The sequence below is a fragment of the Piliocolobus tephrosceles genome, chromosome 8, assembly GCF_002776525.5.
Source record: "Piliocolobus tephrosceles isolate RC106 chromosome 8, ASM277652v3, whole genome shotgun sequence".
NCBI lineage: Eukaryota > Metazoa > Chordata > Mammalia > Primates > Cercopithecidae > Piliocolobus > Piliocolobus tephrosceles.
The window spans coordinates 36,430,468-36,444,244 of NC_045441.1; the positions used below are offsets into that span (position 1 = coordinate 36,430,468).

At 36.5% G+C, this 13,777-nt stretch overlaps 1 protein-coding gene across 2 annotated transcripts in view; it reads right to left on the reverse strand.

Moving 5' to 3' along the window:
* The window catches only part of SUN3 (Sad1 and UNC84 domain containing 3), a 48,018-nt gene extending 35,077 nt beyond the window's left edge, over positions 1 to 12,941 (reverse strand). Inside the window, exons 1-4 of one of the 2 annotated variants that reach the window (XM_023226437.2) lie at positions 12,651 to 12,941; positions 9,547 to 9,608; positions 2,140 to 2,237; positions 917 to 1,020 (exon numbers count right to left, since the gene is read on the reverse strand). In XM_023226437.2, the coding sequence (XP_023082205.1) occupies positions 917 to 1,020; positions 2,140 to 2,237; positions 9,547 to 9,596 (252 nt within the window). In that variant the 5' untranslated portion in view covers positions 9,597 to 9,608; positions 12,651 to 12,941. The remainder of the gene's footprint in view (positions 1 to 916; positions 1,021 to 2,139; positions 2,238 to 9,546; positions 9,609 to 12,650) is intronic. The other variant, XM_023226435.2, reaches the window with a different exon arrangement.
* Between the last annotated feature and the right edge of the window lie 836 nt (positions 12,942 to 13,777).

The window sequence follows — 13,777 nt, forward strand, 5'->3', positions numbered from 1 at the left end:
TGATAAAGATTTATTTGCCACTTTATTTGTGCTTGAGATTCTCTTGGGGAACTGTGGAGAATTTTTAGGATGTCATAGCTATGAAGCTATTATCTTTGTCTGTTTTCTGCTGCTATAACAGAATACCACAGCCTGGGTAATTTATAAATGACAGAAGTTTGTTTGGCTTGCAATTCTGGAGGCTTGGAAATCTGAGACCATGGCACTGGCATGTGGTGAAGATTCTACCATGGCAGAAGGATGAAAGGACACAGGAACATGTGAGAGAGTGAAATGGGGCCAAACTCATCCCTTTATTAGGAGCCCACTCTTCAGTTGACTCTTGCATTCCAATGATAATGGCATTAATTCAGAGCTCTTATGATCCAATCACTTTTTAAAGGTCCTACCTCTGAACACTGTTACAATGGCAATTAAATTTCTTTCTTGTTTTTTTTGAGGCAGAGTCTCGCTCTGTCGCCCGGACTGGAGTGCAGTGGCCGGATCTCAGCTCACTGCAAGCTCTGCCTCCCGGGTTTATGCCATTCTCCTGCCTCAGCCTCCGGAGTAGCTGGGACTACAGGCGCCCGCCACCTCGCCCGGCTAGTTTTTTTTTTGTATTTTTAGTAGAGACGGGGTTTCACCGTGTTAGCCAGGATGGTCTCGATCTCCTGACCTCATGATCCGCCCGTCTCGGCCTCCCAAAGTGCTGGGATTACAGGCTTGAGCCACCGCGCCCGGCGGCAATTAAATTTCAACATGAGGTTTGGCGGTCACAATCAAACCATAGAAATCACTTAATAGAATTCCATTTCCTACATTAACTTTATCAGATATTCTCATATAAAACAAAGATAACATATTGAAAGTTGAACTAGCCTTGTAGCATATTAAACTTCAAATGAGTGATATACAAAATGATTTAACAAAACATCACCTGATATTTATAAAGCCTTGAGCCATATTCTCCAATTATGGCATATAATTGTCTGGATTTCTGAGGAACCTCTGTTTCTTTAAGCCACTGATGACTTAGGAATCCTGTTAAAGAAAAGACAAACTCTGATTAAAGAGTTTCTCTGGAAACATAAAATATTTTACATGTATTCATAAGAATTTCCCTGAACATGAAGAATATATATACTCTTAAGAATATCAGATCCTTGGGTGACATCATGGAAAATGGTGGAATAGTACACACAAAAAATCAAGCCTCCATATAAACAGTATAGCTGGTAAAGATTGACGGAATCAAATATTTTAGAACTCTGGAATCTAATCCAAAACCTACAGCAGCCAGATAACTAAGGATAGGAGGGCTAGTTTCTAGAAACAGATCATGTGGCATTTTTGTTTACCTGACTACCATCTTCCATTTCCCAACCTGGTGGTGGCAGCTATAGGGACAGCATTTCACATCCCTTTAATATAGACCTTGTTCTTAAAATACCATGCCAATGTTTTTTGACCCATCTAGTGGTTCCCTGAGGGGCTGGTACAGAAACTGACCTGTGTTTATTCCACTCCCATAGCTTTCTAGGAAGTGGCAATATCTATTGAAAGACTTCAAAGACACACTGCCCAAGCCCAATTGGGACAAAAGACAGTAGATGATGGAAGTGGCAGACAGACCCAAAGGCCCATGAATAAAGGGGCAGTCTCTTGCTGGAAAAAGGGCTCAGAAGGACTATTGCATCATATACTAGGAAAGAGAGAATGTAATGTGCATTTCTAGGACTGGATACATGTTCATAAATGACCTCAAGAAGATACTGGGTTGCACCTCTGGTGGATCTGTAGATTGTGTATAAGCAGAAGGTGAAGGCTAAGGCAGAGTTGTAAGTGGCCTGGCTTAGTCTCGAAGGAGTGTCCCAGCTTAGAGCCAAGCTGCAAAGACTGAGAGAGTAATCTCTCTGTCTCTGTTTCTCTCTCTCTCTCTCTGGATTCAGGAATTCAAGGAAATATGTGTTAAATCAGTGGCTAACCACTGAGATAGTGGAATAGTAAACATATACGACAAGAAATACAGTCTTAAAAATAGTTTTGGGAGGCCAAGGTGGGCGGATCATGAAGTCAAGAGATCGAGACCATTCTGGCCAACATGGTGAAACCCTGTCTCTACTAAAAGTACAAAAATTAGCTGGGCTTGGTGGCACTTGCCTGTAGTCCCAGCTACTTGGGAGACTGAGACAGGAGAATTGCTTGAACCCAGGAGGTGGAGGTTGCAGTGAGCCGAAATCACGCCACCGCACTCCAGCCTGGTGACAGAGCAAGACTCTGTCTCAAAAAAAAAAATTTTTTTTTTGAAAATGTTACTAAACAAACAAGTGATTGCAGCCCTCAACATGCAACAGCAGGCAAACCCTGGGGAATAGGAAAATCTGATTTCTAGAGCTGTTAATTATAATATTAAAATGCTCAATTTACAAAATCACATGGCATACAATAAAACAGGAAAGTATGGCCCATTCAAAAGGAGAAAATGGCAGAAACCATCCCTGAGGAATCTGACATTGGAGTTATGAGACAAAAACTTTAAATCGGCTATTCTACACATGTTCAAAAACTAAAGGAAACCATGGACAAAGAACTAAAGGAAACCAGGAAGATTATGTATGAATAAAATGAGAATATTGATAAAAATAAATTATGAAAGAAACCAAATATAAATTCTGAAGCTGAAAGAGGAATAACTAAAACGAAGAACTTACTAGAAGGGCTCAATGGTCGATTGAAGCAGGCAGATGAAAGAATCAGTCAACTTAAAGACAGAGCTATTGAAATTATTGAGTCTGTGAACAGAAAGAAAAAAGTGAAAAAGTGAACAGAACCCAAGAGACCTATCAGACACCATGAAGTGGATCAACATATGTATTGCGCATGTGTTGAAACAGGAGAGAGAGAGAGAGAGAGAGAGAGAGAGAGAGAGAGAGAGAAAGGGGCAGAAAGAATATTTGAAGAAATAAACAAAACCTATGGGATACAGCAAAAGACGTACTAGGAGGGAATATTATAGCTCTAAGTGCCTATATTGAAAAAGAGGAAAAACATACTATAAATGACCTAATGATGTACCTTAAAGAACTAGAAAAGCAAGAGCAAACTGAACCCAAAATGAGTAGAAGAAAAGAAATAATAAAGATAAGATCAGAAATAAATAAAATTGAAATGAAGTAAACAATACAAAAGATCAATGGGACAAAGGTTTTTAGGAAAATTAAATGAAATTGGCAAACCTTTAACCAGATTAAGAAAAAAAAGAAGATACAAATAAAATTAGAAATAATAAAGGAGACATTAAAACTGGTACTGCACGAATTTAAAGGATCATTACTAGCTACTATGAACAACTGTAAGCCAATAAATTGGAAAATCTAGAAGAAATGGACAAATTACTAGACACATACAATCTACCAAGATTGAACCAGAAAGAAATTCAAAACCTGAACAGACCAATAAAAAGTAATGAGATTGAAGCCATAATAAAAAATCTCCCAGTAAAGAAAAGCCCAGGACCCCACGGCTTCACTGCTGAATTCTATGTATCTGAATTCACACTTAAAGAAGAGCTAATACCAATCTTATGCAAACTATTCTGAAAAAGAGAGGAGGAGGGAATACTTCTAAACTCATTCTACAATGCCAGTATTACCCTGATATGAAAACCAGACAAAGACACATCAAAAAAAAAAAAAAAAAAAAAGGAAGAAAAGAAAAGAAAACTACAGGCCAATATCTCTGATGAATATTGATGCAAAAGCCCTTAACAAAATACCAGCAAACTGAATTCCATAGTACATTAGAAAGATCATCCATCATGACCAAGTGGGATTTATCCCTGGGATGCAGAATGGTTCAACATATGCAAATCAATCAGTGTGATACATCATATCAATAGAATGAAGGATAAAAAACATATAATGGTTTTCAACTGATGCTGAAAAAGCATTTGGATAAAATTCAACATCTCTCCATGACAAAAACCATAAAAAAACTGGGTATAGAAGGAACATACCTCAATGTAATAAAAGCTATGAATGACAGACAGATTCATAGCTGGTGTCACACTGAATGGGAACAAACTGAAAGCCTTTCCTCAAAGACCTGGAACACGACAAGGTTTCTCACTTTCACCCTGCTATTCAACATAGTACTGGAAGTCCTAGCTAGAGCAACCAGACAAAAGAAAGAAATAAAGGGCATCCAAACTGCAATGAAAGAAGTTAAATTATCCTTGCTTGCTGATGATATGATCTTATATTAGGAAAAAACCTAAAGACTCCACAAAAAAACTATTAGAACTGATAAACAAATTCAGCAGTGTTGCAGGATACAAAGTCAATGTACAAAAATCAATAGCATTTCTATATGTCAACAGTGAACAATCTGAAAAATTAATAATCTCATTTATGATAGCCACAAATAAAATCAAATATCTAGGAATTAACCAAAGAAGTGAAAGATCTCTACAATGAAAACTATAAAACATTGATGAAAGAAATTGAAGAGGACACAAAAAGTAGATAACTCATGTTCATGAATTAGAAGATCAATATTGCTAAATGTCCATACTATCCACAGCAATCTACATATTCAATGCAATCCCTATCAAAATACCAATGACATTCTTCACAGAAATAGAAAAAACAACCCTAAAATTTATACGGAACCACAAAAGACCCCAAATAGTCAAAGCTATTCTAAACAAAAAGAAGAAAATTGGAGGAATCACATTACCTGACTTCAAATTATACTACAGAGCTTAGTCACTAAAACAGCATGGTACTGCCCTAAAAAGAGAGAGATAGGCTGATGAAACAGAATAGAGAACCCCTACAGAAAACTCATTTTCAACAAATGTGCCAAGAACATACACTGGGGAAAACATGGTCTCTTCAATAAATGGTGCTGGGAAAACTAGATATTCATATGCAGAAGAATGAAATTAGATCCCTGTATCCTGCCATATATAAAAATCAAATCAAAATGGATTAAAGGCTTAAATCTAAGACTTTAGACTATGAAACAACTATAAGAAAACACCGGGGGAAAATCTCCAGGTTATTGGTCTGGGCAAAAATTTCTTGAGCAGTACCCCACAAGCACAGGCAACAAAAACAAAAATGGACAAATGAGATCACAGCTAAAAAGCTTCTGACAGCAAAGGATACAATCAACAAAGTGAAAAGACAACCCACAGAATGGGAGAAAATATTTACAAACTACCCATCTGACAAGGGATTAATAAGAAGAATATATACGGAGCTCAAACAACTCTATAGGGAAAAAAACTAAATAATCTGATTTTAAAAATGGGCCAAAGATTCAAATAAACATCTGTCAAAAGAAGACACACAAATGGCAAACAGGCATATGAAAAGGTGCCTGTTTCATTGATTGTCAGAGAAATGAAAATCAAAACTACAACGGGATGTTATCTCACCTCGGTTAAAATGGCTTGTATCCAAAAGACAGACAATAACAAATGCTGGAGAGGATGTGGAGAGAAGAGAGCCCTCATACACTGTTGGTGGGAATGTAAATTAGTACAACCACTATACAGAATTAGTACACTATAAAAAATGATAAACAGAGCTAACATATGATCCAGCAGTCCCACTGTTGGGAATATACCCAAAATAAAGGAAATCAGTATACCAAAGAGATATCTGCACTCCCTTTTGTTGCAGCATTGTTCACAATAGCTAAGATTTGGAAGCAACCTAAGTGTCCATCAGCAGATAAATGGATAAAGAAAATGTACATATTCATAATGGTGTACTACTCAGCCATAAAAAAGAATGAAATAATGTTATTTGCAACAACATGGATGGAATTGGAGATCATTATGTTCAGTGAAATAAGTCATGCACAGAAAGACAGATATCACATGTTCTCACTTATTTGTGGGAGCTAAAATTTAAAACAATTAAACTCACGAACATAGAGAGTAAAATGATGATTACCAGAAGCTGGGGAGGGTAGTGTTGAAGACGGAGGAGGTGAAGATGGTTAATAGGTATGAAAAATAGAAAGAATAAATAAGACCTACTATTTGACAGCACAATAGGTGACGACAGTAAAAAATTACTTAATTGTACATTTTAAAATAACTAAAAGATTGTAATTGGATTGTTTGCAACACAAAGGATAAATGCTTGAGGGAGTGGATACCCCATTCTTCATGATATGATTATTTCACATTGCATGCCTGTATCAAAACATCTCATGTACCCCATAAGTATATATACTATGTACCCACAAAAATTTAAAAATTTTTGAATTCTAAATAAGAAAAATAATATTTAAAGAAATAATATCTGAAAAAGTTCTAAATTTGATAAAAAGCCATGAATCTACACATCCAAGAAGCTCAACAAATTTCAAGTAAGACAAACTTAAAAAGACTCATGCTGAAACCTATTATAATCAAACTGTTGAAAGACAAAAACACAGAGAGAATCTTGAAAGCAGAAAGAGAGCAATGCCTTGTCATATAGAAAGAAGTCTTCATTGGATTATCACCTGATTTTTTCTTCAGAAACCATGGAGGCCAGAGAGAGTGGGATGACATATTTAAAGTGCCAAAAGAAAAAAAAATTCTATATATGAGGAAACTGTTCTCCCAACTGAAGAAAAAACTAACATATTCTAAGATAAATAAAAGCTCATGGTGTCTCTACCACTAGACCAACCCTTCAGGAAATGCTGAAGGGATTCCTTCAGGTTGTAGTGAAAGGATATAGAAAGTAACTCAATGCCACGTGGAGCAATCAAAATCTCCAGTAAAGGTAATAGAGAGGTGAATATGAAACCAGTATTATTGTTTTGGGTTTGTAACTTCTTTTTTTATTTCCTACATAATTTAAAAGACAAATTTATAAAACATAATTATACATCCATGTTTATGGGTACCCAATGTGTAAAGATGTAATTTCTGACAACATAAAGAGGAGTAAATCCCAGTGAATACAGATCATAAGGAGGAAAAAAAAAGAGGAGCAGAGCTGAATAGGAGCAGAGTATTTGTATTCTATTAAAGTTAATTTGGTATAAATTTAAACTATATTGTTAACATGTAGGGTCTTAGTTGAAATCCCCATGGTAACCACTAAGAAAATATCTAAAAAAATATACAAAATGAAACAGAACAGAATCAAAACAGTACACTACAACAAAGCAATTAAACACAAAAGAAGGCAGTAAAGAAGGAAATGAAGAACAAAAAAGATATAAGGTATAGATTTTCTAAAAAATAGAAAAATGGCAGAAGTAAGTCATTCCTTATTAGTAATTAATGTCAGTGAAAATCGATTAAAAGGCTGGCAGAATGAATTTAAAAACATGATTCAACTATATGCTGCTTACAAGAGATTTACTTTAGAATCAAAACTGAAATTTATAAAACATGGCTGAAAGAAATAAAGAAGACCTAAATAAATGGAAGGACAACTTGTGTTCATGAATTGGAAGACTTACTATTGCTAAGATGGCAAAACTACCTAAAGCTGTCCCTAGATTCCAAGTAATCTTTATCAAAATCCCAACAGCATGATACTGGATAATGATAGACATATAGACTAATGGGCTAGAATATCCAGAAATAAACTCACTCACCTATAGCCAATTCAGTTTTTGGAAAGGAGGACAAGGCATTCAAAGATGCCTATAGGGAAAGAGTAATATTTTTAGCAAATGGTCCTGGGACAACAGGCTTTCCACATGCCAAAAATGAAGTTGGATCTCTTGGATCATATACAAAAATGAACTCAAAATGGGTCAATTACCTAAATATTAGAAAAGCTAAAACCACAAAACTCTTTAAAAAAGATTTAGCAATGGGTTCTTCGATATGACACCCTTAAAATTACAAACCTTTGTGTATCAAAGGACAGTATAAAGAAAGTGCAAAGACAACCCAGAATGAAAGAAATATTTTCAAGTGATATATCTGAGAAGGGTTTGGTATCTAGAATACATAAAAAACTCTTCCAACTCAACAACAAAAGGACAAACAACTTAATCAAAAACGAGCAAAAGACTTTAATGGACATTTCTCCAAGGAACACATACAAACAGTCAACAAGCACATAAAAATATGCTTGACATCATTAATCATTAGAGAAATCAAACCATGATGAAACATGACTTTTCATCCACCAGGATGGCTGTAATGTAAAAAAAAAAAAAAAAGGAAAAAAATGTTAGTGGAAATGTAGAGAAACTGGACTTCTTGTTTTAATCCATTTGTGTTGCTGTAAAGGAATATCTGAGGTTGGACAATTAATAAAGAAAAGAGGTTTATTTGGCTCACAGTTCTATAGGCTGTACAAGAAGCATGGCACCAGCATCTACAGCTGGTGAGGGTCTCTGGCTGCTTCCACTCATAGTGGAAAGCAAAAAGGAGCCAGCATGTGCAGAGACCACATGGTGAGAGAGGGAGCAAGAGAGAGTTGGGAGAAGTCAGGTTCTTTTTAACAATTAGCTCCCACAAGAACTAATAGAGTGACAACTCATTACTGCAAGGATGGAACCAAGTGATTAATGAGGAATCTGTCCCCATGACCCAAATGCCTTCCATTAGGCCCCCACCTGCAACATTGGGTGTCAGATTTCAACATGAGATTTGGGAGGACAGATATCCAAACTATAGCACTCCTCCTACACTGCTCGTGGGTATGTAAAATAGTGCAGCCATTGAGGAAAACAGTTTGGTGGTTCCTCCCCAGAAATCTCATTCCTAGGTATATACTTGAAAGAATTGAGAACAGATGTTCAAATAAGCACACGTACACACTTATGCACAGCATCACTATTCGCAATAGCCAAAAGATAAAAGCACTCTAAATGTCCATGAATAGATAAATGGATAAACAAAATGTGGTATATACACACAATGAAATATTATTTAGCTCCAAAAAGGAATGAAGAACATGCTAGGATATGGATGAACCTTAAAAACATTATGCTAAGTGAAAGAAGTCAGATAAGAAAGATCACATGCTATATGATCTTTTTTATAACAATAACTGGGTTGAAACTTTGATTTTAATGGGAGAGTCATGCCTTAAATTGTCAATATATTAAAGAACAATTTTCCAGTGTGCTGGGTGTTGTGGATTGTGATATTTCCCAATATGAAACTGCACACTGCACATTCTGCAATAATTTTTTGGGGAACTGTGTGATGAGCAAGAGTCTCTGGTTGTCAAAACCTCCCAAGTACAGTCACTTAAATTTAGAAAAGGTAAAATGTATAATATGTTTGCAATAAATATATTAGAAATCCTTAACTTTAAAGCAACATATATGACTACAAAATTTGCAAAAAGCAAACCACAATTCTAAAAGAAAAAAGGTCCTTTCTAAATTTTCTATTTAAAAGCCAATATTACCTTTACAATCAGAAATAAAAAAACAAACAAAAAAGCTTTGATAATGTGCAGGTCACCTCCAGCACTTTCCGTGGCATTTATTTACAAATATGAGTCATTCTGTTGAGATCTCTCTCACCAGGCAGACATATAGAGAAATGGTTTTTAAGGATCGTTACTTAGGAAGACTTACCTACAAGAAGAAAAGTCAATGTAAACATTGTACTTAGAATAATCTTCCATGATCGAGTTACCCTAAAAGAATAAAAACAATGATTAGAAAAAGAATTTAACAACATCATGCATTTAACTTGGACTTTAGCCACTACTCCCAAGTCAACTAACTTACTTATTCTCATTCTTGCTTAATCTAGGTTGAGTCTATGAATTACTTTAATTTCCAATCCACTATTTTTTAAATCGAGAGATCATTTTCATGGTGATACACACTTACCAGCATATATGTGAGCACATAGATTTAGTCATACCTCTCACTTTCACATATGCAATGCTTATGCTAGTATATGTCTATTTATATTCTTAAAATGCTTATAAGAAAAAAACAAAGGCAGTTTCCTAGAGGTCTCAAATGTAGAATTAGCTACGAAAAAAGAAAAAAAAGGAAAATCAGGCTCTAATTTTATGGAAATTCGCTATTAAGATAAAAAACTATGACAATTAACAAATATCTGATAAAATTCTTTGAAATCATCATGACCTTTTTTCCTACTCTGTGTTGAAGTATAGTATGCTATACAAATACGATTTATGCTCTTTTCTGTATAATTGTACAGCCCAGTAATGCTTCACAGAAAGAACACATCCATGAAACCTCACCCAGGACTGGAAATTGAGCACACTCAGTTCCATGGACCGAATTGCACTCCACCTCCCAACACAAACGCACACCACATACACTTTCATTTGTTGAAGCCCTACCCTCATTGTTACTGTATTTAGAGATAGGGTCTTTAATTCCTAATTAAGGGTAAAGAGGTTATCAGTGGGACTCTAAACTAGCAGGATTGTTGTCCTTAGAAGAGGTGCAAGAGAGACTAGAACTTTTTCCCTCTTTGTGCAGTCAGAAGAAAGGTCACATGGGGACACAGTGAGAAGGCAAACCAGGAAGAAAGCCCTCACCAGAGACCAAATCAGCTGGAATCTTGGACTTCCTAGCCTCCAAAACTGCGAGAAAATAAATTTCTATTGTTTCAGCCACCAAGTCTGTGGTATTTATTGTTGCAGCCCGAGCAGATAAATACGCCAAGCCCATTAGAAGCCCATCTTGTGCCCTCATCAACCCTATACCTCCCACCTCTGAAGGTACCTGCTCTCCTGAGCTCTATCCCCATTAAGTGGGTTTGCTGGGTTTGAACCATCTATAAATGGACCCATGCGGGTATGGGCCCTATCTGTCTGCCTCCTGTTCCCAGCCTTATGTCTGTGAGAGTCAACTGTGCTGTTGTGTATAGCTGTGGTTCATTCATTCTTATAACTGTATAGTATTTCATTGTGTGAATATACCATGTGGTTATCCATCCTAACATTGATGGGTGTTTGGGGCTATGATAAACAATGGAGTTATAAATATTACTACAAGCAATGCAGCTATGAACATTCTTGTACATGGTTTTTGATGAAGACAAATATATATTTCATTTAAGTATATTATCAGGCGAGGCATTGCTGGGTCATAGGATACATGCATAATCCGTTGCAGTAGATATTGCTCAGTTTTACAAAGTGGTTGTAATGATAACCTTTTCACATCCAACCTTTTAAAAAGCCCTAAAGGGTGGATGGGGAGGGAAGCTAAAATGATCACATTAAACTAAGGTGAAAGTTGTAAACTTCTGGATAAAGTATTACAAGTTGGCAAACTAAAAATTTCTACTTAAAACATAAGAAAAATCACATTAAGATGGATCATTTGTTAACTGTATTCACTGGAGTGGGCCACCTAATTCTCCCAGAACATAATCTTTAAGTAGCTTGTCTCCCCTACATAAAGCAGTCATGCCTATTAGCCATCCAAGAGTGTGAGACAGTATGGAAAGCAACTAAGAAGATAATTTTCTTAACTCTCTTCCCTCCAGGGATGTGTATTCTGAAACCTCTTCCTTTTAACTGTTATTGGAGATGTGGAGAGTGGTAGGGGCCCCACTATATAAAAAAGTTGTTCATAGGTCAATTATGGTCTATAAGAGCTCTTCTGGTGGGCTGCATTAAATGAAAATTATCACATTACCATATTTACCAAAGATTAATTCCAGTGTTATTTTTTTTTTCTACTAGAAAACTTGCTGCCAGGCTCTGCATTGCAAAATTCCTTCGGTGCCTTCGCCCAGCCAGTGGGATTCTGCCATTTGGGGCAAGCATATTTTGTTATTACTGTGATTTTGAAATGCTGCTCTACTTACACTAATAACTTTGTAGTATTCCTTTTATTTTTATTGGCAGTTTTGTTTCTGTGCAAGTGCTTCATTGTTACCAATAGGAAGGTTATTTCATCACCATTCATAATGCAGATGGCCACCACACCCAGCCAGGGCATGGACACACATCTGCCTCTCTGCTTCAAGGGCCTAATTGTATCATATGTCAAACCCACTGAATAATACAAAGCCCCCCACCCCATATACCTACCACTTTTCTATGGCAAATCTGGATGTTTTGCTGTGTTTGCTTCAGTGCTTTTCTAATAAAGTTTTTGTTTTTCCAGCAGGCAGCACATGGGCAGGGCGTTTGTAAATAGGTTTAGGGTCTTTGGATTCCCTGCTATAATAATCCCCACATATGTTCTCACTAGAGGAAACAGGGTGATTCACTCAAAATGTGCATCCCCTACCAGAGTCTTTAGTCAATTATCACCCAAGAATGTAATAAATGCCACTCTGTGCCCAGAGTCCTGAGCCCGGTGCTAAGCTCTGCATACCACCAAGACTATACAAGCTAGGGCAATGACAAAAAAAAAAAAAAAAAGTGAATTATCTGGAAGGTTTTAAGTTGCTGCTGCTGTGGCTCATTCTTTTAAACAGGGTGGCTCTCCTTTCTTAATCCTTGTCCCCAGTCTGCTGTTATTAATCCAGATACTGTTGACATATAAGTATTGTGATCAAGTGTAAGTACTGAGATCAAGAGAAACCTTCAAAGGAAACTGTTTGGAAATGATTTTCTCTATAAAGGAGGAAAACACTGTCTGTCAGGTAACAGGTAACAGGTGAACAGGACACAAGTGACAGATGTAACACATACAACCTACAAGTTCAGGCACACCATTCTGGCATGTTTACCTACCCATTCGCATCAGGGTTTTCATCCTCTGATAACAAAGTATTGCCACTGGTGCTACTGCTGGCGTCTTCAGAGCAACCTCTAAAAAACATGGCAGCCCTTCTTGCCTTTGCTTTCCCACTCATGATCCCCTACCAAAGAACAAACAGCTGGTAGGATGAAGAGCAACATTTGTCCTCATTCCTATTTTATTAAAAACATGAAGCTATACATACAGTTTTTAAATTTGTTTTGTTTAATGTCTTCTTCCTCCATGGGTGTTTCTTCTTGAAGAAAGAATTTCGTAAAGCTTCTGAGTCTTCTGTTGCATCATCCTCCGTGACACCTCATAATGCAGATGGCCACCATGTCCAGCCAGGGCATGGATACGCATCCGCCTCTCTGCTTCAAGGGCCTAATTGTACCATATGTCAAACCCACTGAATAATACAAAGACCCCTCCTCCCATGTACCTACCACTTTTCTGTAGCCAATCTGAATGTTTTGCTGTGTTTGCTTCAGTGCTTTTCTAATAAAGAAAATATCAGAAATATAATGGTAGACCCCCAGGTATCCTGAATCTCAGCCCTCTCTCTTATTTTCCACAGAAAACTACAGCCTGAAAATTGATATACTCTATTCTCATTATTTTTGATACTTTACTATGTAAATGTGTATCTACAAATAATATTGTTTCCATGCTTAAAACGTAGACTAAATGTTATGCCACTCTTGGTTCTCTTACAATATTATCCATCTTGAGATAGTAACTCCACTCAGTTTAATTGCTCTATGGTATTTCATTATACATACCTCACAGTTCATTTGCCCATCCTTCTATAAATGCATACTTATGTTGTTTTCAGTTTTTTTGGGCAAAGAATAATGCTCATTGCATGTTGTTATATACACATCACAAGGTTTTGCTAAACATACACCTAGAAACAGAATAGTTAGGTGGAAGGATGAGCTGGTTTATTTGGGGCATACATTCTAGGATGAAGGTTATTTCACTCTCAGCACTTTGGAGATACTACTCCATGGCCTCATGGATTGATTGTTGCTGATGAGAATTCTGTCTGATCTTCATTTCTCTTTTGTTTTTGGCAATTTCTCTGGTAGTTTTTAAGATTTTCTGTTTATCCATATTT